Source organism: Ascaphus truei, chromosome 7 (genome assembly GCF_040206685.1).
Source record: "Ascaphus truei isolate aAscTru1 chromosome 7, aAscTru1.hap1, whole genome shotgun sequence".
NCBI classification, from domain to species: Eukaryota; Metazoa; Chordata; class Amphibia; order Anura; family Ascaphidae; genus Ascaphus; species Ascaphus truei.
Genome location: NC_134489.1, coordinates 63,647,006 through 63,673,871, shown reverse-complemented (window position 1 = coordinate 63,673,871; position 26,866 = coordinate 63,647,006). Strand labels below are relative to the sequence as shown.

The following is a 26,866-nucleotide window of genomic DNA, read 5'->3' as shown; positions in this document are numbered from 1 at the left end:
ATTATCACTAAAAAATGTTTAATAAATTCCATTGATCCCAATTTAAAACTCACAAACAAAGAGTATGTTTAGGCGTTTATGAGATCAATGCTCATGCCCCAAACGAGCTGACGCGGCTCTGCTCGTCTGCTCCCACAGTCTGTACCGGCCGTCACGAGCTCCCGTCCAGCAGGAACTCCCAATGGTTTCAGCTATCAGACAGTCCTCCGGCAACAAACAGCAAGTGCATTTAGTTCCGGGCAGGGAACGTTTTAAATAGGGGGAGCAAAAGGGTTTAGAGCATATTAACCAGCAATAACAATCTTAATACAGGTCACTGTCTCTGGAGTGTCAATATACAGATGATAAATCAATACTCACACGGCCCTGTGTGAGCAAAGTTGCATAGGGGTGTCTTGATTTTGGGGGTCTGGTCTGTCCACGTAGTTAGTGGGGTTAAGGGTATACATAAGTGAAGCAATAACCATAAACACTTACACGGCCATGTGTAAGCACAGTTGTTGAAAGGTATCTGTGGTATACACCTAGATTGCCCGTCCAAAGTAATCCCAGGGGTGCTGTGCACGCTGCTGCTGGCAGGCAGGGGGTTAAATACGGGTCTCCGTCACGGTTCTCCCGTCCTGGGGTTCTTTCCCTCCCCGTTTCAGCAAGGGTAGTGAGTGAGGCAAAATTACAGTGTGATATCAGCAATGATCTTTAAAAACGTAAACGTTTATTAAACATTGAATATTGAATCACAACAAATGCACTCACATAAAATAACACTGTCCCGGCGTGCTCCCGTGGCTGTGGTTCGCAGATGTTCCTGGCCGCACTCTCCTCCGCGTCCGGAGTCGGAATAGATGGCGGTTCCTGGCGCGGCTGTGTCTGCAACTGCTTCCACCAGCTACGGAAGCCCCAATAGTTCAAAAGTCTTCACCGAAATAGAGCTACGCGTTTCGCCGTGTAAAACGGCTTCCTCAGGCTCAAAATGACATTTTGAGCCTGAGGAAGCCGTTTTACACGGCGAAACGCGTAGCTCTATTTCGGTGAAGACTTTTGAACTATTGGGGCTTCCGTAGCTGGTGGAAGCAGTTGCAGACACAGCCGCGCCAGGAACCGCCATCTATTCCGACTCCGGACGCGGAGGAGAGTGCGGCCAGGAACATCTGCGAACCACAGCCACGGGAGCACGCCGGGACAGTGTTATTTTATGTGAGTGCATTTGTTGTGATTCAATATTCAATGTTTAATAAACGTTTACGTTTTTAAAGATCATTGCTGATATCACACTGTAATTTTGCCTCACTCACTACCCTTGCTGAAACGGGGAGGGAAAGAACCCCAGGACGGGAGAACCGTGACGGAGACCCGTATTTAACCCCCTGCCTGCCAGCAGCAGCGTGCACAGCACCCCTGGGATTACTTTGGACGGGCAATCTAGGTGTATACCACAGATACCTTTCAACAACTGTGCTTACACATGGCCGTGTAAGTGTTTATGGTTATTGCTTCACTTATGTATACCCTTAACCCCACTAACTACGTGGACAGACCAGACCCCCAAAATCAAGACACCCCTATGCAACTTTGCTCACACAGGGCCGTGTGAGTATTGATTTATCATCTGTATATTGACACTCCAGAGACAGTGACCTGTATTAAGATTGTTATTGCTGTTTAATATGCTCTAAACCCTTTTGCTCCCCCTATTCTTTCTCTCTCTATATCCCACAAGGGCTTTGGAAACCCCTTTCTGGGGTTGAGCACAGGGATCCTTAACAGACTCCATTGTGAGAGACCACCTCCATTTGGTTTGTTATTCAAGCATCATACTGCACCCCCCACCCTGACACAACACGTAAGGTAAGCGCCCGGCTCTTGTTTGCATTTTAACGTTTTAAATAGGCCAGCGGATTCCCTCAGTTTTACAATATAGGTAAACCGCTCACAACCACCTTGGTATCAGCAACACGTGTAACCCTACGCGTTTCTTCAGATTTACTGATTTCTTCAGGGGACCTATATTGTAAAACCTGAGGGAATCCGCTGCCCTGTTTAAAACGTTCCCTGCCCGGAACTAAATGCACTTGCTGTGTGTTGCCGGAGGACTGTCTGATAGCTGAAACCATTGGGAGTTCCTGCTGGACGGGAGCTCGTGACGGCCGGTACAGACTGTGGGAGCAGAGGAGCGGAGCCGCGTCAGCTCGTTTGGGGCATGAGCATTGATCTTATAAACGCCTAAACATACTCTTTGTTTGTGAGTTTTAAATTGTGATCAATGGAATTTATTATTTTTTTTTTAGTGATAATGCGCTAGGATCGGGCGCTTTTTTTCTTTTTCTATGCAGATTGTGAGGGGCGGTCGTTGAACCCATAGAGAAGGCTGCCAGTATCCTCTTAAGTGCATCAAGTGAAAACAATTGGGATCATTTATCCTGTGGACTTTAATTCGTATGGTTTTTTCGTTTTGTTTTTTTTAAATATTTTTTTATATTATATATTTTTTTTATCAATTTCTGTAATAATACCTCACTCACATATTGTTATTATTTATATCAGCAGTGCGCAAACTGGGGGGCGTGCCCCCGAGGGGGGCGGGAGAATTTGCAGGGGGGTGGCGCGGACTGTTACAGAGGCCTTGCGCTCTTCCCCCAGGCATTTAATTTAATGTCGGGGGAGGCGTGAGGCCCCTGTAACCTCACTTACCTACTGGCAGTCGGGTCTTCGCCATGGCAACGCGCGTCAAATGACACGGTGGGGTCATGTGACCCGCAACGTCATTTGAAGCCGTGCCTTCGGGGAGGGGGGGCGCCAACGCTGCGGCTCCCAGGAAGGAGGCCGCAGCTGAAAAAGTTTGCGCAGCGCTGATTTATATCATTTTTTTACTCATATTTTTTGATTCACAACATACAATGATACTTTGATATCAGCAACACTCTAATACATTTGTATTCATTTACATCATATATTTATCAATCAGTAGGTGATTGATGACTCAATTTGTATACGATTATTGTACAATTAATGAGCCTATATAAAGGGGCTTTAGATTATCATCACACCATTAATCATACAATACCACTACACATACAGGCGCAGTCTTTTTATATTATATTGATATATTAGTGTTCCTCTAATAAAGGTGTCAAGTGCTATTTAAAGCTGCAGTTCAGTCTTTTTTTTTTTTTTTTTTTTTTTTTTTTTTTTACTTCAATAGTTTCATGTGGGCAATCTCTAATTACCTAAAGAACTGTATAGCTGCAGGTCAATTCGTTCTCCATGTATTGATAGGTCGAAATTTGGTGACATAATTAGTGAAGGGATCTGTTTATATTCTGCTTGTCTGTCAGTGGAAGCTCATGAATATTCATGAGCACTCCTGCACTGACATGTGCTAGAGGGAGGGCAGGGCTGACAAAGGGGTGTGCCAGGGCTTGTGACAGGACATGAAGGGGCAGTGCCTTAGCAAATGGCTGTTAAAATAGAATACAAGAAAATTGGTCTTTCAAAGTTGTTGTTTTTAAAACAGAAAATGCTAAAAATATTTTTTCTTACTACAGAACTGATTTATTAAAAAAAAACACACATGCAGGATATTGACTGAACTGCAGCTTTAACATATATTCAGTGCTTAAAGTATAAATGTGAAGTGTAAATACAAATATCAAAACACTGAAATGTTTCAATCTAAAAGTGAAACAAAAGGTGTAATACTTGCGAATAACCATTTAAAAGTCCACAATGAAGATACAAGACAAATATAGTATCAAATAGAGCAAATGGAGTCATATACTGCCACCCGGAGGCGAGGGCTGCTTCTCCAACAGGTGAACCACACCAGGGAAAATGTCTAGAAATCCGACACGAGAAGTACACGCTCCATAGTCAATAAGGTACATTAAAAAAACTAGCATTCCATAAAACGCTTCGGACAAATGCCCACTCACATGATCTATATAAAATCCTTGCATGGAGTGTATAAACACAGAGAGAAGAAAATGCACACCCAGCGCACCACCAATCAATATTAAAAATATGTGACCATTTTAATATCTGGTCAAATGATCACACAATATTCAGTAACTGAATAATACAATTACAAAAACAGCAACACTAACAATCAATATAAATGAAAACACAATATAACAATTGCATTAGATACCAGAGCACTCCCACGCAGGGATACTAAACTAGCACGTGCTTCTATGAAGCTTACACCACGAATCAAATTAATCTATAGAAAAAACACTCATAATAGTTCAATCTAGCAACACGATTCAATGCCACACTGAGGGGGACAGACACTGACCACAAGCGACAGCGGGTAGCCGTGGTTGGCGCCGATGATGCGTCCGGACTGCAACAGCACTCGGCAGAACTTCCCTCCGCTCGCGCTTCCTGGCCCCTTTGTCCCAGCCAATGGGCGAGCGCGTTGAGCAGCCTCTCGTGACCTCTACGCGTACACAGCTACAAGCGGATAATTTAGCTGATTTTAAAGGACAGCTCGAGCGTAGGTTATAAACACAGGCAGGATTTTTACCAAACACCATCGCAGGTCCAGTGATGTCGAGGACGCTGCATAGAGCAGGAACAGAACCCACAATGCTGCTGTAGTCGGGAATACCCACGTAATGAAAACTGGAACAAACACTCCAATGCTGCAATCATCTGGACTAACCGCTCCAAACGCACAAAAGTCCAATGGTGTCCATTGCTACAATGAGCTGGTGTAAGCCTGTTCGTCACGAAATGGCATGAGAGCTCACTCTTGACCCGAATGCGTGGAGACGTAAGACATCAGTGACGATACCCTACACGTTTCGTCACCCCTGAAGGAGGACGTTTTCTCTTGGGCACACTGTGTGACTTCTATGCACAGCTTTGACTGTGCGAACTCGGATTACACTGCTTCATCTATATCCCAGACCAGCAGGGGCAGTGTGGGTCTTTGCTAGGAGTGGAGTACTGATCTCAACTCCCCCACTGCCTCCGCATCAGCTGTGGATCAGACTGCTGCATTGGTGTGACAGCAGTCGCTCAAGTGGACCTCCCAGAATTTAATCTATACCTGGGACTGGACCTTTCTATAGTCCCTATCTGGATGTCGTAAACAGCACTGGTTTTGCTGAGATTGCGCATTCACATCTGACATCTCGTGAGTGAGCAATTGTCGTTTTAAACTGATTTATTGTATTCAATTTACTGCACTAAGGAGCGTGCACTTCTTCCTTTTTGTTTTGTATATATGTATTGCTGGCCGTGTGTATGGCACTATATACACACACACACGTTTGCAGAAGTATTCACTCCCTAACCATAATGTCACATTTTGTTGAATTACAAATAATGTATACCTGTACACAGTTTTTGAAACAAATGTTTTTTTATTCTAAGATAGACAGCTGTAGTGGTTAAACTGGACATTGTTATATGAGGAGGTTAAATGTCAGCAAAGGAAATGTACCAAATTAAATTTACTGGGTGCATAAGTATTCCGTCACTTAAGTCAGTACTCGGTAGAAGCAACTTTCGCAGCAATTACTGCTGAGGCTTTTTTGATTGGTGTCTACTAGCTTTGAACGGTAGGATGGTGAAATGTTTCACTGGAAAATTGATCCAGTTCTGACAAGTTTATTGGGGATCGTCGATGTGTGTGTGTGTGTGTGTGTGTGTTTGCACCTCTTGCACTGAAATGGTAGCTAACTTATCTGTGTGGATGAATGTCAGACTAGGTTTGCGAAATTTTGCGTTTTTATAATATGGGACGCCGAAATTCCGTTGCAAAATTACCTTTAAAGCCATACATTTCCTATAAGTTTTTAGTGACAAAAACATCCATCGTTTCTCCCCCCCCATCTTTCTCCCTTATCATTCTCTATCTTCCCTCTCCCCTCCATCTATTCATTTCCCCCCCCTCCCATCTACAGTCTTCATTTATCACCCCTCCATCTATTCATTCCCCCCCTTCCATCTAGAGTATTCATTTCTTCTCCCCCCTCCATCTATTCATTTCCCCCCTCCAAACTACAGTATTCCTTTCTTTCCCCCATCTCTCAGCCCACTCCTCCCTCCTTCTCTTAGCCTTCGTCCTTGCTAAAAGTGCCCAGTCGCAGTCCACAGCTCTCACCTGTGGAGCGGAGACCGTCCTGACACAGACACTGGAATTTGTCATTTGCATCCGGGTCGGACCGCTGGGGCGGGCTCCATCCCTGCCCTCTGCCACTATCATCCATAGCAGCCACCACCTGTGTCTTCTGCACCGCCCACCGCCATCCTTCTCCTCCTGTCACTGCTGGACAGACCTGCGTGCACCCCTGAATTGTCCCAATGCCCCCTGAAATACGTTACAATTATGCATCCCCCACAGACCTTCCAGGGACAACTCGTTGGAAAAAGGGACAATCCCAAATGTACGGGACATCTGGCAATCCTACATATGTCAGGTGGTCGTTGGCCAATTCGGCCAACCAGAGGTCTCTGCAGCAAGAAAACATACAGAGATTCAGAAGTTGTGGCACGTCTCCATGGCAACGCGGCATAAAATGATGACGTGATGATGTGATGTCACAGGCGTCAAATGTCACCGCGGGTCACGTGACCAGACGTCACGTAACCCCAGGGCGTCATCTGACGCAGCGACAGGGAGGAGGGGGGGCGCAAATCTAAAGCAGGCCAGATAGGGGGGCACAGCAGGAAAAGTTTGCGCTCCCCTGCTGTAGCATATAGGATCTAAAAAAGGTTCCCCAAAGCACTCCAATTGTGTTGAAAAATGTAAGTTCTTCATGGTTAAGGAACATTTGTAAACAAATTTCAAGTGCTGTGGGCAACCTTTCTTTGAAAAGTGTGTGTATGTATGTATATATATATTGTATGTGTGTATATATAATATATATTTTCTCTTAATAATATGTTGATCCTGCAAATAACGCACTATATATTTTGACTTTGCGTGTGCTGGACCCTGTTCAACTATACAATGTTGCTGCCCCTCGCTAGTACCCAAATTGTTGTGTGTGATGCCGTGATAGAAAAAACAAAATCTGTGTGTGTATGTGATGCTGTTTTTGTATATATGTGTGTGGGTGTAGCTCTGGTTATACAATACTGGGTGTGACAGTCCTGAGGACATGCTGTCCCCAATCCTACACAGTGTCACACAGACACACACATATATATCTCCATGCACACACATACACACATACACATACTGTATATAGACACATGCACATGATCTGTCTCTCTCACACACACACACAAGGATGTCATTCTCCGACTGTACACAGTTGTGTGACGTTTTGTATTAGCACATAGCCACCCACCCCTCTCCTTCCACGGGGGTATCACAGGGGATAATTATCCCCCACCCAGGTGCAGCTCCAGGGTTTACACAGGAGACAGAGCCTCTCTGTCACATTCCTGGGAGCTGTCTCACACTCTCATGGTCTGTCTCTCTTTGTCTTTTTTTTTTTTTTAAATCTCTCTATCTCTCACCCTTTCTCTAACTTTGTCTAACTCCCCCTCTCCTCTTCCACTCCCTCTCTCTGACTCACCTTCCCCCTTCCCTCCCTCTCGCACTGCTCGTTTCAGTACTCTTCCCCTTACACACCCTTCTCCCTCCTATCTGATAAATGCATTCCCTCCTCCCCTGCTGTCAGTTTTCTCTCTCTGTTCCAGCCTGCACACATTCTCCCCGACCCCCGTTAAATCTTGCCCTAGGTTAAATATCAGGTTATGAATGGAAGTTCTTTTCCTCCCAAGGACCAAACTAATCGGTTGGCGAGACGCCATTCGCAAGATGGCAGGAGACCAGGTCAACACCAAGCAGTCTTTCATGGATCTCAACTTTCAGTGTAAGTGTTTCTAGTGTAAGTAGGGGCAGACACAAGAGATATCTATATACTGACATATCAATATATGATCAATATAATTAGTGACGTCATCGATATATCAACAGATCAGTGACATGATTAATATATTCATAGATCACCGCTGTAACGCACTTAGATTATATTAATAAATCATCTCTTTAGCCTTATGTTTGTCATTTACCTGTTGAACTTATTCCCATTGTTTTAAATGTACATGATTTACCTCTTATTGTAATGTAAGGTGCTGCATACATGGTTGGCGTTATATAAATAAAATGATACATGCGTCACTATAATGCAGTGACATCATCAATATAGTATTAATATTGGTATATCAGTATATTATATTGGTATATCAGTATATTATATTGGTATATCAGTATATCACATTGGTATATCAATATATTGTCAATAGATCCTATAAAAGTATTGTTGTGTAAATGGGATATACACTACGTCGGAGGCTCTGTCCTATAAACTTAGACTCAGGCCCTATAACAGTCCTATAGTATAAATAGTACTGTATATACGAGAGAGGCTTCGTCTTATAAACTAGAGACACTGACCGCATAAAATGGCTATTGTATAAATGGGATACACGATGGGAGTCCATCTTAAAAACTCATAAAACGACCCTATGAAAAATAGATATATATATATATAGATATATATTATGATTATTTTATTTATTATTATTATTATTTATATTTTTTTGGGACCGGGTAACAGGAAGTTGTATTAATTATTGCTTTTATAGGGTGGAGACAGAATATGGGACACATAAATAATAACTTGTATAAGACAGGAACTGCATGAACTTTCTTCTGTAAGGAAAAATGCCATATATGCAACATTACTTTTATAGGGGCTGCATTTGTGTGTAAGACACAGCCTTCTTTTGTATGTTCCATTTATACAATAGGACTTGGTAGGGTCTGTGAGCCAGTTTAAAAGACGGACCTTCCCTTGTATATCCAATAGGATATATATAGGATTCGTGCATCAGTTTGTTGGACGTAACCTCCTTTGTATATCCTCCTATTTATACAACTTTTTTTTTTTATGGGGTCCACATCTTGGTTTATAGAACGGAACCCCTGTCGTATATCTCATTTATACTATGGAACTTTTATAGGGTCTGTGTCTCCGCTTATAGATTGGAGCCTCCCTCACATAACTGATTTATATATAGTAGGACTTTTATAGGGTCGTTGTCTTCGTTTTTATGACTGAGCTTCTCTTGTATATTTCATTTATACAACAGGATTTTTATAAGATCTGTGTTTCAGTTTATATGATGGATACTCCATTCAATATATTCCAATATGACTGTTATAGGGTATGTGTCTCCGTTTATAGGACAGAGCCTGTCGTATATCCCATTTATACTATAGGACTTTTATAGGGTTTATGTCTGTTTATATGATGGAATTTAACTTATAAAAACTATTGTAATAAACTGATACAGACCTTGTATATCCTATTATTATCTAATTTTTACAATAAGTAGGGTGACCAGACATCCCGGTTTAGCCGGCTCTGTCCCTACTATTTCCTGCTCTGCCCCGGTTTTCAGTGCCGCTGGCGCGATTGGCACTTGCCGGCTGTCTTTTGCGCATGCACGATTGGCAAGCACTGATTGCGCATGAGCGACCGGCAAAAGCCGTTAGCACTTGCGCAGGTGGCAAATGCCGATCACACATAAGAACGTGCAGCTTGGACGTGCCGATCGTGCATGTGTGGTCAAGTGCTCTTCGCACATGCGCAGTTGACGAGCGCCGACTGCACATGCGTGAGATTATCGGGACAAATCTGGTCACCCTAACAATAAGACTCTCTTATAGGGCCATTATTTCAGTTTTTAGAGCCTCCCTTCTATATCCCATTTATACAATAGAACTTTTAGAGGGTCTTCCTCTATTTATTGCCATTTATAGAAAATGTTTAATGGGGTCTCTGCCATGGCAATACTTCTAGTCTGGTTTCTGGGTCTAGCCTTGAATAGTAGAATAGTAGTCTTTAAATTCTCCTCTTGGAGCAGTTTAACTCCGTCCCTTGGCAGCAGCGCCACCCCCACCTTTAATGGTTTGCAATACTAGTAGATGGGCTTTGGCCTACAAATCTTTTCACTACTAGTCCATATTTCGGGCCTATTATTAAGCAGTAGTCTGAGGCCCTTAATTACCAACTCCAGGTCTGTACGTTAGTGTGCTGGATAATGTAAGATGTCCTCTTCTCTTGGCAGCGCTGGCCTCCCAGGAGTTGGACATCAAGCAGATGGAGCTGGACTTGGCGTCGGCCAAACTGGATAAGCTGAGGAGGGAGTTAGAGGACAGGAGAGCGGTGGGTAGACCTGGAAAGGGAGGGTGTGTGTGTGTGTATACGCGCGCGCACAGACGTTTTCCTCAAGGATTCACCTGTACTTTGCACCATTCATTCTCCTCTCTATACTGACAAACTTCTGAGTCCCTGCTGAAAACAATCATCCCCATAACATGATGTTGCCACCACCATGCTTGTCAGTTGGGATGGTGTTAACTGGGTGATGTGCAGTGTTGAGTTTGCACCAGGCGTAACGCTTGGAATTTAGACCAAAAAGTAAAATGTATCTCGTCTGACCACAAAACCTTTTCCCACATGTTTGCAGTATCATCTATGTGCTTTTTCGCAAACCTCACACGTTATTTAAGTTGAGTCGTTTTGAGAAATGGTTTCTTTCTTGCCACCCGTCCTGTGACGTAGCCAGACATGCACGGTCCCCCGGGCAACATATTTTTTCAGAGCCCCAGTATGAGTGAACATATTCCGTAGATTCAGGAGTTTCCATCAGGCCCACCACCCCCCCCACCCCCACATGCGTGTTGGCGGCACTGTGAGCCTTTACACCTCGTCACTCTGGTATTTATCTCCCCTCTCTTCTACCCCCTCCGTAACTCTCCCCCTTTTCCTCGCACACTCTTTCCCCCCCCCATCGCTATCACCCAGTAACACCCCCCACCCCCTTCACACTCAATCCAGCTCCCTCAATCCTCCTCCTCCTCCTCCTCCTCACATTCATTTCCTTCTGCCCCCCACGCCCCCGGCCACACACACAATTTCCCCACACACATACAATTCCCCCGATACAATACAGTACACCCCCACAATACACAAATTAGAATAATCACCTGTACGTACATTACAATAACTCCCCCCACACAAACACACTACAATAACTCCCCCCACACAAACACACTACAATAACTCCCCCCACACAAACACACTACAATAACCCCCCACACACATACTACAATAACCTCCCCCCACACACATACTACAATAACCTCCCCCACACACACTACAATAACCTCCTCCCCACACATACACTACAATAACCTCCCCCCCACACTACAATAACCTCCCCCCACACACTACGATAACCTCCCCCCGCCCCACACACACACTACGATAACCTCCCCACACCTCCCTACACACACACACTACAATAACCTCCCCACACACACACACACTATGATAACCTCCCCCCCACACACACACTATGATAACCTCCCCCCCCACACACACACTACGATAACCCCCCCCCCACACACTAGGATAACCTCCCCACACACACTACGATAACCTCCCCACACACACACTACGATAACCTCCCCACACACACACTACGATAACCTTCACACACACACACTACGATAACCTCCCCCCACACACACACAACGATAACCTCCGCTCCCACACACACACTACGATAACCCCTCCCCCCCACACACACACTACGATAACCTCCCCACCCACACACACTACGATAACCTCCCCCCCCACACACACACTACGATAACCTCCCCTCCCACACACACACTACGATAACCTCCCCTCCCACACACACACTACGATAACCTCCCCTCCCACACACACACTACGATAACCTCCCCTCCCACACACACTACGATAACCTCCCCTCCCACACACACACTACGATAACCTCCCCTCCCACACACACACACACTACGATAACCTCCCCTCCCACACACACACACACTACGATAACCTCCCCTCCCACACACACACACACTACGATAACCTCCCCCCCCCACACACACACTACGATAACCTCCCCCCCCCACACACACACACACTACGATAACCTCCCCCCCCCCACACACACACACTACGATAACCTCCCCCCTCCCCACACACACACACTACGATAACCTCCCCCCCACACACACACACTACGATAACCTCCCCCCCCCACACACACACACTACGATAACCTCCCCCCCACACACACACACACTACGATAACCTCCCCCCCACACACTACAATAACCTCCCCCCCCCATACACTACAATAACCCCCCATACACACGCACACTGCAATAGCCCCCTGAGGATGGGGAGGGGGGGGGTCTGAATGGAAGGATGAGGAGCGGGGAGGAGGAGGGTCTGACTGGAAGGATGAGGAGCGAGGAGGGTGGGGGGGAGCGGAGGGGGCCTCTGACAGGGCGTTTGAGGAGTGGAGGTCTGACCATGCAGCTGTTGAAGTGTCTGATAATGTAAATATGCGTAAACGCAGGGGAGTTACTTGGTGTTTTTGCACCCTGGGCAAGTTTCACCAGCTGCGTTCCCCCCCAGCACAACTGACAGACACTGACGAAGGTCCCTTTGGGGACCGAAATGTCGGGTAACCGTGTGTTATGGGTCAATGCACACCCTTTATTTAGCTCATACTTTGTCCGGTGCTGATATTGTGTGTGTGGTGTGTGGTGTGTGGTGTGTGGTGTGTGGTGTGTGTCTTGATAGAACTGAAACTTTGTTTTTTTTGTGTTTTGCATTAGAGTTTCTTTTCTTCACTTGTTAAGACCTGTGAGTGCCTTGTTTATTCTGTGTGTGTCTCTAACTCTCTCTATTTGCCTCATTTCCAGGGTCCCCCTGATGCTCAGCCCACTCAAGGATTCACCACCACCCTCTCCCCTTCCCTCGCCCGCCGGCACCACTCCTCACAAGCCCCTTCCACCCTTGCACCACTCCTCACTCGCAGGCCCCCACCATTCGATGCTCCACTTTCCCTTAGCCCGGTCCCTGTGATTCACTCCCCCTCCCTTTCCCGCAGACCCCTCCCATCCGACGGCGGGGACTCCTATCTCCTCTCCCCATCCTGGGCCAGTCTCCAACCCGTAGCACCCAGGGGTCGCCCCACCTCTCCCCGCCCACTCAGCTTCTCTTATGACTCTGTGGGCCGTTCCCCCTCCCCCCGTCTGCCTCCGGGCTCCTACGATTTCCCCCTGGGGGTCCGAAGTGCTTCCCCAGGCCCAGAGGGGCTCCCTGGAGGGGCTTATACAGACTGGAGTTACCTACCACGCCAGGCTCCATCCTACGAGGGGTCCCAGGAATTCACAACCTGGAGGGTCTCAGGTGATTATTGATTATCCCCTAGGTAATTATTGTTCATTCCCTACAGATTACTGATTATCCCTTTATAGGTGAATTGCCCTAAAGATGGTTGATTATTCCCTGTGGGTTGTTCGGTATCATTTATAGATTATTGGGTTTCTTTATAGATTATTACACTTTATAGGTTATTCCTTGTATTATTTATCCGCTTTAGATTGATTGTCCCTTATAGATTATTGATCAACAATCATTCATTGATCCTTGGTCTCCCCCACCACTCCAGATGATGTCACCTCTCTGCGCCGTCGCACTCCGCGCAACTGGAACGAGTCTGATCTAGATGCGAGGTACGAGAAGAAGATGCCCCAGGAGAGTAAGTGACCTCTAGGGAGGGGGGAGATAAAGAACTGTTGTGAGACCTAGCCTCTTACTCACCACCCTCCCCCTCACTCCATCCCCAGGGACAGATCGAGTGCCTGTCGGGGGAGTGCCTCTGGTGGGGCCCTGGAGGGAGAGCAGCCTGGACCACAATCCAGGGAAGAGCAAGGTGGGTGTGCGGGTCATCTGAGACTAGGCGACCTACTAACCAGCAAACTAACCTATCAACCTACTAACTGACCTGCTAATCACTAATTGGCCTAACTAACAAACCAATTAACATACTAACTAATAACTTACTAACCTAACTTCAAGTAATTAACCAACTAATTGAGAACTCATTAGCCGACTGATCTAATTAACCTACTACCATCCTTAACCAACCTACTAAGTAACCTATAAACCAATAACCAAATAATTGACTGACGAGCATCCTAAACTAACCAACTAAATATATATTTAAGTACTAACTTACCTACTAACTTTTTAACCGACCTACTAACAACGAAATAACCGACTAACTGATGTACTAACTGACTTACTAACCAGCTAGTAACCTATTAGGCTAGCACCTATCCAACTAACTGACAACCTGACATTCTACGTAACAAACGTACTTACCTACTGACTAACTTAATATCCGACTAAATAACTATCCTATTAACTAACCAGCTGAGTAATCCACCGACTAACCTATTGACTGACTTACTTACTAATCGACTGACTTACTAATATTTTATTTAATCTACAAACCAGCCTAGTAATTAAACTACAAATGTATTAGTCTACTGTCATCTTGTGTCCTTGTGTTGTTCTGTGTCCTTGTGCTATTATGTCAGTGTGTCACCGTGTCCCACTCTATCTCTTCCCTCCATCCCCACCTCCCTTTGCAGGTTGACACCAACGCTCCCGCTTCCACCCTCCCCCGGGGCTATAAGTTCTCCTCAGGGGCAGGAGAGCGCGGGCCTGAGGGGGGAGGGCATGGCTGGAGAGTGGGAACTGGGACCCTGCCCCGCTCCCTGCCCTCCCAACAGCCCATATCCCGCATCCCGGTCCCACCCGCCGAGAGGAAGAGCCAGGAACACCGGCCCCTTCCCCTCTCCATGATCTTCCGCCTGCAGAATGCATTTTGGGAGCGACAGGGTCTCCCGATGCAAGCCATGTCTCTGCAGCAGGCCACACCTCCTCAACAGGCTCCACCCACATGGAGCACCTCTTCTGCTGAGGGTGAGATACATAGTTATTTCTCTCTGCATAACAAACAGTTTTTTCTCTGTGTATAATGCGCGCAGCCGTCTCTCGCTGTGCACAACGCGTGCAGCTCTCACTCCTGTAACACGTGCTGCTCGTTCTCTCTCTGTGTAACACACACTTCTCTCTCTCTCGTTTGTAACTCACGCTGCTCTCTGTGTAACGCGCACACTTTTCTCGCGCTCTGTATAACGCGGACGCCTCTTTCTCGCGCTCTGTATAACGCGGACGCCTCTTTCTCACGCTCTGTATAACGCGGACGCCTCTTTCTCGCGCTCTGTATAACGCGGGCGCCTCTTTCTCGCGCTCTGTATAACGCGGACGCCTCTTTCTCGCGCTCTGTATAACACGGACGCCTCTTTCTCGCGCTCTGTATAACGCGGGCGCCTCTTTCTCGCGCTCTGTATAACGCGGACGCCTCTTTCTCGCGCTCTGTATAACGCGGGCGCCTCTTTCTCGCGCTCTGTATAACGCGGACGCCTCTTTCTCGCGCTCTGTATAACGCGGACGCCTCTTTCTCGCGCTCAGTATAACGCGGACGCCTCTTTCTCGCGCTCTGTATAACGCGGGCGCCTCTTTCTCGCGCTCTGTATAACGCGGACGCCTCTTTCTCGCGCTCTGTATAACGCGGGCGCCTCTTTCTCGCGCTCTGTATAACGCGGGCGCCTCTTTCTCGCGCTCTGTATAACGCGGGCGTCTCTTTCTCGCGCTCTGTATAACGCGGACGCCTCTTTCTCGCGCTCTGTATAACGCGGGCGCCTCTTTCTCGCGCTCTGTATAACGCGGACGCCTCTTTCTCGCGCTCTGTATAACGCGGACGCCTCTTTCTCGCGCTCTGTATAACGCGGGCGCCTCTTTCTCGCGCTCTGTATAACGCGGGCGCCTCTTTCTCGCGCTCTGTATAACGCGGGCGCCTCTTTCTCGCGCTCTGTATAACGCGGACGCCTCTTTCTCGCGCTCTGTATAACGCGGACGCCTCTTTCTCGCGCTCTGTATAACGCGGGCGCCTCTTTCTCGCGCTCTGTATAACGCGGACGCCTCTTTCTCGCGCTCTGTATAACGCGGGCGCCTGTTTCTCGCGCTCTGTATAACGCGGACGCCTCTTTCTCGCGCTCTGTATAACGCGGACGCCTCTTTCTCGCGCTCTGTATAACGCGGGCGCCTCTTTCTCGCGCTCTGTATAACGCGGGCGCCTGTTTCTCACGCTCTGTATAACGCGGACGCCTCTTTCTCGCGCTCTGTATAACGCGGGCGCCTGTTTCTCGCGCTCTGTATAACGCGGACGCCTCTTTCTCGCGCTCTGTATAACGCGGGCGCCTCTTTCTCGCGCTCTGTATAACGCGGACGCCTCTTTCTCGCGCTCTGTATAACGCGGGCGCCTCTTTCTCGCGCTCTGTATAACGCGGACGCCTCTTTCTCGCGCTCTGTATAACGCGGGCGCCTCTTTCTCGCGCTCTGTATAACGCGGGCGCCTCTTTCTCGCGCTCTGTATAACGCGGGCGCCTCTTTCTCGCGCTCTGTATAACGCGGGCGTCTCTTTCTCGCGCTCTGTATAACGCGGGCGCCTCTTTCTCGCGCTCTGTATAACGCGGGCGTCTCTTTCTCGCGCTCTGTATAACGCGGGCGCCTCTTTCTCGCGCTCTGTATAACGCGGGCGCCTGTTTCTCGCGCTTTGTATAACGCGGGCGCCTCTTTCTCGCGCTCTGTATAACGCGGGCGTCTCTTTCTCGCGCTCTGTATAACGCGGGCGCCTCTTTCTCGCGCTCTGTATAACGCGGACGCCTCTTTCTCGCGCTCTGTATAACTTGGGCGCCTCTTTCTCGCGCTCTGTATAACGCGGGCGTCTCTTTCTCGCGCTCTGTATAACGCGGACGCCTCTTTCTCGCGCTCTGTATAACGCGGGCGCCTCTTTCTCGCGCTCTGTATAACGCGGGCACCTGTTTCTCGCGCTCTGTATAACGCGGGCGTCTCTTTCTCACGCTCTGTATAACGCGGGCACCTCTTTCTCGCGCTCTGTATAACGCGGACGCCTCTTTCTCGCGCTCTGTATAACGCGGGCGCCTCTTTCTCGCGCTCTGTATAACGCGGACGCCTCTTTCTCGCGCTCTGTATAACGCGGGCGCCTCTTTCTCGCGCTCTGTATAACGCGGGCGCCTCTTTCTCGCGCTCTGTATAACGCGGGCGCCTGTTTCTCGTGCTCTGTATAACGCGGGCGCCTCTTTCTCGCGCTCTGTATAACGCGGGCGTCTCTTTCTCGCGCTCTGTATAACGCGGGCGCCTCTTTCTCGCGCTCTGTATAACGCGGGCGCCTGTTTCTCGCGCTCTGTATAACGCGGGCGCCTCTTTCTCGCGCTCTGTATAACGCGGGCGTCTCTTTCTCGCGCTCTGTATAACGCGGGCGCCTCTTTCTCGCGCTCTGTATAACGCGGACGCCTCTTTCTCGCGCTCTGTATAACTTGGGCGCCTCTTTCTCGCGCTCTGTATAACGCGGGCGTCTCTTTCTCGCGCTCTGTATAACGCGGACGCCTCTTTCTCGCGCTCTGTATAACGCGGGCGCCTCTTTCTCGCGCTCTGTATAACGCGGGCACCTGTTTCTCGCGCTCTGTATAACGCGGGCGTCTCTTTCTCACGCTCTGTATAACGCGGGCGCCTCTTTCTCTTTCTACAGGCTTGCCCCTTCCACCCACTGCCTTGGCACCGTCCACTGGTGAGGAATTGCCCCGCCCCCTTAGCCCTACCCGCCTTCAGCCCAACCTCCCCCCTTCCCTGGCCGAGGTGCAGCGGGTGTTAGAGGATATGCCCCGCCCTCTACGAAGACGGGGCTCTCAGGAGCACACCACCCCACCCCTACCCTCCCACCACCGCCAGTACCAGCAAATCATGGGCCGGCTCTTTGGGAGGCCCGCCCCCAAGCAGAGCCCTGAGCCACTGAGAGCAGAGGAAAAACTGTTGGGCTCTACTCCCGAGGAGTTTAGAAGAGAGGAGAAGCTGCTAGACTCCATCCACAGGCTTGGTCCCACCCCTGAGGAGCAGGGACCAGAGGATGAGCCAATAAGCACCGCTCCTGAACAGCTGCGGGCTGAGGAGAAGCTGATAATACCCGCACCAAAGCTAAGCCTTACCCCAGAGGAGCCACTGTGTGTGATCATAGATGGGACGGAGTCCAGGGTGGGGTTGTCAGCCCCAGTGACTGTGGAGGCGGAGTTTCGGGTCCCCGTGGTGACAGGCAATGTTCAGACGCTGGTGAGAGTGACAGAGAAAAGAGGGAGAGGGGGTGGGCATGGGGGACAGATGAATGGATGAGGTCATTGGTGTCTTTTTCCCCTTTTAGGAGCGTCGCTCGGCCTTAAAGGGGCGGAGTTCCCCTCGCAGGAACCGACCCCAGCGCGCCCGGATGAACCCCCTGGTTTTACTTTTGGACGCTGCGCTGACAGGAGAGCTGGACATAGTGACCCAGGCACTTAAAGAGGTATAAACCCCACTGCTCTGCAGAGGAGGGGCTCCGCGCTCTGCAGATCTTTCTCTCTTTCCAAACTTTTATTGTATTTCTCATGACACAAGCATCGTGGAGATATCAAGTCAATTCACACAGGAGTATTTTACATCATGTTTTTCCTTGACATTACAAAGAGTCAGAAATCCAAATCATGGAGAATCTAGGGGATTTTAAAATTATGTATAAGTAGCTGAGATCTATGTATACTCCCTTAATTTAACTTAGGGGTTCGACTTCTCCCTATTCATCCACACTTACTCCAAGAAAAAAGGGATAGATGGAGATAAGGATAGTAAGAGAAAGAGGGAAGGGGAGAGAAGAAGGGGGGGGGGGTTAAGGGAAGGGAGAAACCTCAAAGGGAAAGGGGGCGGATGGGGCTCAGCCCCCCCCCCCCACCCCCCTTTGTTCTGGTATAAACCCTTTCCGCGCAGCTTCTCAAAATTTGTTAGCTTTGTGAATTTTGACCTTTGAGAGATCGTTGTTAGAAAGTGTCCGATCTGAAGAAAGCCGAATATCGGAAGATTCTGGGTTAAATATTTCTTTTGAATATCTTGATATGACAGGATCATCCCTTTATCCACCATATCTGCTACTGTTTTAATGTTTAAATCTTTAAAAAAAAAAAAAAAAGTCTTTTTGGGAGCATCCCGGGGGGAACTCTGGGTTTCCAAATATTGGGGTCAGTAAGGACGGGGAGGAAGTCAGATTATATTTTTCTTTATTTTTTAGACCATATCTTCCAGGTACACCTCATTGCACCCAGACCAGGCTCGCCCATTAGCGTCTCCCCTCCTTTCTGAGACCAAAGAATCGACGAAAGGGCGATAAGGGCCAAATAAGAAGACTCGATCTCCAACCAGCAGCAAGACGCTGGGTTGTTGCTCCACATTACTGCTTGTTTTAGTTGGGCTGCGTAGGAATATTTAATATCTGGGACTCCCAGGCCTCCGCATTCCTTTGGTGCTAGCATTATGGATCTAGCTACCCTTGGCCTCTTGTCATTCCATATAAATTGGAAGATCCGATTTTGTATATTTTTAAGTTCTAAAAGAGGGACGTTGTGGCAGGACGGCCTGTAGCCGAGGTCAGGGAACAGTCCACGCGTGTAGTTTCAAGATAATGAAAACGTTCAGTGGCTTTATTTCTCCACAGCATAACATAACATGTGGGTACACTGTCCCTTTAAACCAAAACAAAACCTGCTCCACATTGGGAGAACTGACTAACACTCCAGGCCTATCTAGCAGGCTGGCTGGCTAAACCATTTACCAAACCATAAGTGTATATTTAGCAGTCAGTAAAACAAATTAACAATTCTTACTTTGGTTGTATCCTTCTGGCTAGCAGCTCACCTAGCAGAGTTCTCTGGTCTAAGGCAGCCAGCTACTGCCATTAACAACATCATTTTATACCTTGCTGGTTATCAGGTGTCAGCTTACATCCTGATTACCTAGCTTCCTCCTGAGTTGACCTTCTGAGTGCTGGATGAAGCACTCAGACATATGTTTCCCAGGCATAACTGATAGGGGTTGACTTCACCCTGTCACAGACGTGTATCGGTAGAGTCTGGAAATGATACAGAAGCCTTGGCAGAATATTCATTTTTACTGATATTATCCTACCTAGCCAAGATATCTGGTAATCATTTCATCTCTGAAGGTCTTTTTTAGTTTTTGCGGGAAGTTACTTTTATATAGGGATCGGTAGGTGTTCGTTATTCGGATTCCCAGATATTTGATATCTGAAGAACTCTACTTGTGATTGAAATTTGTTTATAACAATTTAACTTCTGGAGCCGAAAGAGTTAAGTTCAGGGCCTCTGACTTATCATTATTGATTTTATCTCCCGAGATTTTTCCAAATTTGTCTAATTGGGATTGTAGATTCGGGAGGGATGCCAACGTTAATATTATGTCATCTGCGAATAGGGAACTTTTATACTGTGTCCCTCCAATTTCAATTCCTTTTACATTTATTTTGTCTCTAATTGTTGCTGAAAGGGGTTCTATCGACAACGCGAAGAGAAGCGGAGACAAAGGGCAGCCCTGTCTCGTGCCATTGTTAATTTTTATGGGACTTGAGTCTCCTCCTGGGAGTTTGACATATGCCGTGGGCGTCTTGTAAAGGGCTCGAACACCCTCCAAGAACAGGCCCCTAAATCCAAATGTAGTCATAGTTTGGTCTAAAAAAAGCCCACTTTATTCGGTCGAATGCTTTTTCTGCGTCTAGACTTAGTAGAATGCCTTTTGCTCATGTTAGGTGTACATGGTCGATAATATTTATAATCTTTCGAGTATTATCAGAGGCCTGTCTTCCAGAGACAAAACCCACTTGATCTATATGGATCAAACTCGGTAGAATTGGATTCAGCCTATTTGCCAGAATTTAGCTATACATTTTAAAGTCTGAATTAAGAAGGGAACTAGGCCGATAACTACAACATTGCAGTGGATCCCTACCCTCCTTATGTATAATAGCCAGATTGGCCATAGACATAGATGTCGGGATATCCCCTCCTTCCAGGAATGAATTAAAGACCTCGAGCATAAACGGGGACAGCACCGTCTTAAATTTCTTACAATGCTGATTGGAGAAGCCATCTGGGCCTGGTGTTTTATTTATTTTCAATTGTTTGATCAAATCTCAGAGTTCCTCCTGAGTTATTCTCTCATTTAATCTTTGGGAAGCTTCTTCTGATAGGGCAGGAAGATTACACTTCTCCACGTATTCTGATATAGCCGCCAACCCAGTGTGAGAATTTTGAGGAGGACCTAGATTGTATAATTTAGTCTAATAATCCGGAAATTCTTGAGCCATTTCTTTTTCGTTAAATGTTTTTTTTACCTAGCTTAGTTCGAATTGTAGGAATTTGGGATTTAACCCGAAGACCTCTTAGTTTATTGGTCAATAGCTGATCTGCTTTGTTTCCTTTGTCATAATAGCGTTGATTAGCCCATCTTGGGGCTCTCTCTACCTCGACCTGTTTGAGTTCAGTCCTGGTTTTGTCTAAAAGTTTTGATATTTTTTTGGAGGGTTTACTTTTGTGTTCCTGTTCTAACAGGCTCAATTTTTCAGAGAGATCTTTATATAATTTTTGTTTAATTATTTTCTTATACGACGCTATGGATTTAAGATAATTGATACCTTATGGGCTTCCCATAGTGTAGTCGGGGACTCAACTGAGCCTTTGTTTATTGAAAAATATTCCAAAAGTTTTTCCTTTATTGTACCCTCCACATCTGGCGAATTTAGTAGGGAGTCATTTAATTTCCAATTGTATCGGGTATTTCTGCCGAAGGGGGGAGAGAGCACCAATTCGATAGGAGCATGATCTGACCAGGATATTGAGCCAATATTCGACTGGGAGGATGCCTGGAGAATATCTTTGGTACCCAGAAAATAATCAATCCTCGAGTAGGTCTGACGAGGAGCTGAAAAGAACGTATAATCCCGCTGACCCTGAGCCCTCAATATATCCGTCAGAGAAATATTTTAGTATCTCCTTAAATTTTTTAGCATTTAACCGAGTCGACCTAGGATGGTCGGTACCCAATATACTTGATCTGTCTTGGTCAGGGACGCTTACTGTATTCATATCTCCTGCCATAATTATTGTAGGGGGAAATTGTTGTCCTACCATCTATAGACCTCTCTCAGAAAATGTGCTTGGCCCTCATTCGGGGCGTATACGTTCACCAGGGATACTGGGACTCCTGATAGGGATCCTTGCAGTACTAAAAATCTCCCTTCTGGATCCGAAACGGATTTCTCCAGGGCAAACGGAGTATTGTTCCTTTGGTTACTCCTCTTCTTTTTAACTGTGCATGAGGCATAATATGCCTGGGGGTAAATTGTTCCCTCTTCTTAACCATTCTTTTACCTCCAGGTGAATGACCCCAGTCAGCCTAACGAGGAGGGCATCACCGCTCTGCACAACGCCATCTGTGGAGCTAATTATCACATCGTTACCCTGCTAATTAGCAGCGGAGCCAACGTTAATGCAGCGGACAGTCATGGATGGTGAGGGGGGCGGGAAGGGGAGGGAGTAGAATGTGTGATATACAAGGATATTGAGCTGTGAGGTAATTATCTGCCCCTGTTGTTAATTTTTGTTGCCCCTCTCTTCCCCTCCCCCACCAGGACCCCCCTGCACTGCGCTGCCTCCTGTAATGACCTGCAGTTATGCGCGACTCTGGTGCGGCATGGAGCGGCCATCTTAAGTACCACCTATAGCGATGGCAGCCTGGCCGTGGAGAAGTGTGATCAATATAGGGAGGGATATAGGGAGTGTCTCGCCTACCTGACCGGTAACGTTACCTTTCCCCCCTCCACACTGCCCATATAGCCTGTCCCTTATATGTGTGCCCATATACATATAATTATTTCTATAGTTCACCCTTTTTATATATAATATCACAACGGTGACCCCTCATATATAGTATCCTGTAGATAACATATCCATCCTTCCATGGGTGACACTTGATCTATATCCTATAGGTGGTCCCTTATTTATAACATCCTGTGAATCCCCTTTTATAAAAAAGCTTATATAATTACCCTTATCATATATCATAGATTGTAAGCTCCTCGGGGCAGGGGCTCCTTTTCCTAGTGTTACTTCTATTTCTGATGCTTATTCCCATTATGTGTTATATTATGTCACGTGTATTACTGCTGTGAAGCGCTATTTAAATAAAGATATGCATGCATACATACATGCATACATAAATACATACATGCATACATGCATACATGCAGGGCAGGGGTGGCCAACTCTGATCCTGTAAGGGCCACCAACACATCAGGTTTTAAGGATATCCCTGCTTCAGCACAGGTTGCTCAATCAGTGGCTCGGTCATTGATTGAGTCACCTGTGCTGAAGCAGGGATATCCTTAAAACCTGACCTGTTGGTGGCCCTCGAGGACTGCAGTTGGCCAACCCTGACATAGGGGGACCCTGTAATAAATATGTATGTATTTTCCCTTGTGTGTATTTACAGTATAATCTTAAATTGATTTTACATATATTTATTCATATAATTCTATAGGTAACCCCTTGTATGCAATATCCTATAAGTATACAATTTCATATAGCATCCTGTAGGTAAACCCATATTTATAAACTGTCCTATATGTAATCCCTTATATTTAACATCCTATAGATAACTGTCTATCTCCCCATGTGTCTGTCCCTCCTCCCCCCCTTCTGTCTCTCTTCCCCCCATATGACTCTCTTCTCCCCCCCATCTGGCATCTCTCTTTCTCCCCACATCTGACTCTCTATTTCTCCCCCCCCCCCCAAATCCGTCTCTCTCTCTCTCTCTTCCCCATCATCTGTCTCTCTCTCTTCTCCCCCCCCTTCCCTTCTAGCTCTCTCAATTCTCTCCCCCCCCCACCTGTCTCTCTCTTTCCCCCCCCCCGCCCCATCTGCCTCTCTTCTCCTCTCCCTCCCCCCCCCAAAAAAATGTCTTTCACTCCCGTCCCCCCACCCCCCATCTAGCTCTCTCTCTTTCCTCTCCCGGTCCCCATCTGGCACTCTCTCTTCCCCCGACCCCCCGCCCCATCTGCCTCTCTTCTCCTCCGCCCTCCCCCAAAAAAAATGTCTTTCACTCCCGCCCCCCCCCCCCTCTCCCAATCTGGCTCTCTCTCTTCCCCCTCTCCCCGCCCCATCTGGGTCTCTCTCTCCACCTTCCCCCCCCCCCCCCGGTCTGGTTCTCTCCCTTTCATCTATCTTCCACCCCCCATCTGTCCCTCTCCCCTCATTCCTCCCTTCTCTGATTGCCCCTCTCTGCCTCTTTCCCCCAGAGGTGGAGCAGTGCATGGGAGAGGCCCAGAGTGGGGTCGTGTACGCCCTGTGGGATTACCCGGCAGAGTTTGCTGACGAGCTGTCTCTGCGGGAGGGCGACCCTGTCACAGTCCTGCGGAAGGACGGGGAAGAGGGCACTTGGTGGTGGGCATCGCTGTGTGGACGGGAGGGCTACGTACCCCGCAACTATTTTGGGGTAAGTACCACACTCCATTGCTGACTTTATCCCCCACCACCACTTTATCTGCCCCGATAAACTATTTGCCCTCAGACTCTGTCAGCGCCTCTCCTCTGTTGTCTGTTCTCCCCCATGACTAAATCTGAAATCTACCCCAGGTGTCTACCCGTTCCCCCCTCCCTCACAGAACTCTACTTCCTCCAGAGTCTCTCTGCCCCCTGACCCCCCCCTCCCCCCCCCCCCGCTATGTCTATCTACGCTCCTGTGCCAGATCTTTTCACTGATTTTACTCCCCTCTTTTCTCTTACAGCTGTTCCCGCGGGTCCGCCCCCAGCGGAGCCCCCTGTGATGTCATGCTGGAAGGGAGTGACAACATTGGCACACAATGACATAATCAGCTCACTGTGATATCGGCAACACGCAGAGGAGGAAGGCTGATACTGCTCTGTGTGTGTCTATATTGTGTATCTGTGTGCATGTGTATATTATGTGTGGCTGGCAAATCAATGTGTGTTGTGTATGGAATGTGTGTCTGTATGTGTGTATATTAATGTGTGGCTGACAGCAGCGCGTGTATACAATATCTGTGTGCCGTGGGTTGTGTATCTGGAACAGCTGTGTGTATGATGTGTTGTGTGTTTGGTACACTGTGTGTGCCAGGTTTGTTGTGTGTACATTGTGTTTGTGTGTCAGGTGTGTTGTGTATCTGACAAAGCAGTGTGTTGGTTTGGGGGATGCTGGCATAACAGGGTGTTTGTGTCTTGTGTAGTTTTGTAGCAGTCACCCTTTCCCCTTCCCCTTTGTACAAAAAAAAATTGGTTTTGTAATAAAATAATTAGCAATAAACTGTGTGTTTGTGTTTGTATCTGACACAACTACACAATAAGACAGTTGCACAGTGACACACAATGACACAACTACACATTGAGACAAAGATATACAGTAAGGACATAGCAAGCCAATGGCGTAGTTCGCATGACCTAGTGCCCGCTTGGGCTTAGAGGGGCAGGAACTAAGGTGATAAAGGTGCTGCCTGGAAGAGCGTTGTCTAGGCTTGGGCTGCAGGGAAGTGTCGGAAGTCCTAGTGGGTCTTTTTAGAAGGCCTGCCACCTTGTGTAGCAGGAGAAGATGTAGGGCCGGCCTCAAGACGAGGTCGGAACAAAGGTACATGGGAGCAGGTGACAGCATCGGAGGCCAGGATGCAGAACAGTGGGAGGTACAGGAAGCAGACCTGATCAGCAAGTGTGGTCTGGGAAAAGGCTTTAGTGATCCTGAGGTGTGAGGCCTATGAGGAATAGGGGAGGCAGCTGGCACGTCTTCTGAGGTAGAGGTCGCGGAGAGCTCCAGGCCAGAAGTGAACGGGAGAGTCACCCCAGGGGATCTTGAAGGGCCTATGATGGTTTGGTAAGCAAGTCCTCCTTGTTAGGCTCTTGGTTACGATAGGGGGTTGCCATGCTGGGAGGTTTGATGTGTGCTCCTTTGGATAAAGCATCTCAATGGGTAGGATAACCCCTGGTTCTTTCCGGTTTGGCAGACATACCGGTGTAGGGGGCTTTGGAGTTTGTGCGGGCACGAAGGGTGCAATTGTCAGGCAGGGTGTATCTTGTTCTGCAAGGTAATGAGGCATGGACTTTTCAGAGGCAGGAGAGATGATTGTAGGAGGGCATGCAGGCAAGGCAACAGGCGCAGGAAGGAGAGGTCCACAGGGAAGGCCAGGAGGAGTCTGATAGCACAGGCACTATGGTGGCAACCAGGAAACCTGTTAAAGGGGGGATGTGCTATGGCGATGGCAGCAAATGTCGCGGTTCAGAGAAGTGGCTACCTGACCAGCACAGGGTATATCCAGTGGCAGGAGGACAAAAACAATAGAAAACAGAATAAAAGGCGACCTAGAATGTTGGAACAGGTATCAAATATTGTGGCTGGGGAGAGTAGCATCGGTTAAAATTAATATTCTCCCTAGACTCCGTTACTTCTTTCAAACTCTTCCAGTCAATGTACCCTTGACGGAACAAATTTTTTTTACAAAATAACATTTTCCAATTTATATGGAAAAATAAAAAGACCAAGAGTGGCAAGGTCGGTAATGTTATCATCTAAGGCGTGTGGAGGTCTGGGAGTACCAGATATTATTAAATACTATTACTCAGCCCACTTAAAACAAGCGGTGGTTTGGTGTAACAATCCAGTGTCGTGTTGCTGGTTGGAGATTGAGTTCTCCTATGTCTCTCCCCTCACTCTCGCAGCGATTCTATGGTCCCGAAGGGGAGGGGAGGAGAGATGGTTCTGGGCAAGACAGGCCTGGGAGCAATGAGGTGTACGTGGAAGATATGGACCAAGAATAAAGAAAAACACAAATTGACAACCTCTCCTTCCATGTTGACTCCTATTTTTGGTAACCCGGATTTCCCTCCGGGTTGCGACCCTAATGATTTTAAACATTTTAAAGAGGCCAATATCCAAAAGGTGGCGGACTTAATAGATAAAGACTCAATAATATCATTCCAAGATCT

General features: G+C 47.5%; 1 protein-coding gene across 2 annotated transcripts in view; it reads left to right on the top strand.

Moving 5' to 3' along the window:
- PPP1R13L (protein phosphatase 1 regulatory subunit 13 like) overlaps window positions 1–25,199 on the top strand; it is a 49,132-nt gene extending 23,933 nt beyond the window's left edge. For both annotated transcript variants that reach the window (XM_075608779.1, XM_075608778.1), the window contains exons 2-13: window positions 7,741–7,832; window positions 10,096–10,193; window positions 12,776–13,265; window positions 13,528–13,617; window positions 13,706–13,791; window positions 14,516–14,849; window positions 17,542–18,116; window positions 18,205–18,342; window positions 22,256–22,389; window positions 22,510–22,676; window positions 24,175–24,371; window positions 24,664–25,199. In XM_075608779.1, the coding sequence (XP_075464894.1) occupies window positions 7,778–7,832; window positions 10,096–10,193; window positions 12,776–13,265; window positions 13,528–13,617; window positions 13,706–13,791; window positions 14,516–14,849; window positions 17,542–18,116; window positions 18,205–18,342; window positions 22,256–22,389; window positions 22,510–22,676; window positions 24,175–24,371; window positions 24,664–24,702 (2,403 nt within the window). In that variant the 5' untranslated portion in view covers window positions 7,741–7,777 and the 3' untranslated portion in view covers window positions 24,703–25,199. The remainder of the gene's footprint in view (window positions 1–7,740; window positions 7,833–10,095; window positions 10,194–12,775; window positions 13,266–13,527; window positions 13,618–13,705; window positions 13,792–14,515; window positions 14,850–17,541; window positions 18,117–18,204; window positions 18,343–22,255; window positions 22,390–22,509; window positions 22,677–24,174; window positions 24,372–24,663) is intronic.
- The last annotated feature ends 1,667 nt before the right edge of the window (window positions 25,200–26,866 follow it).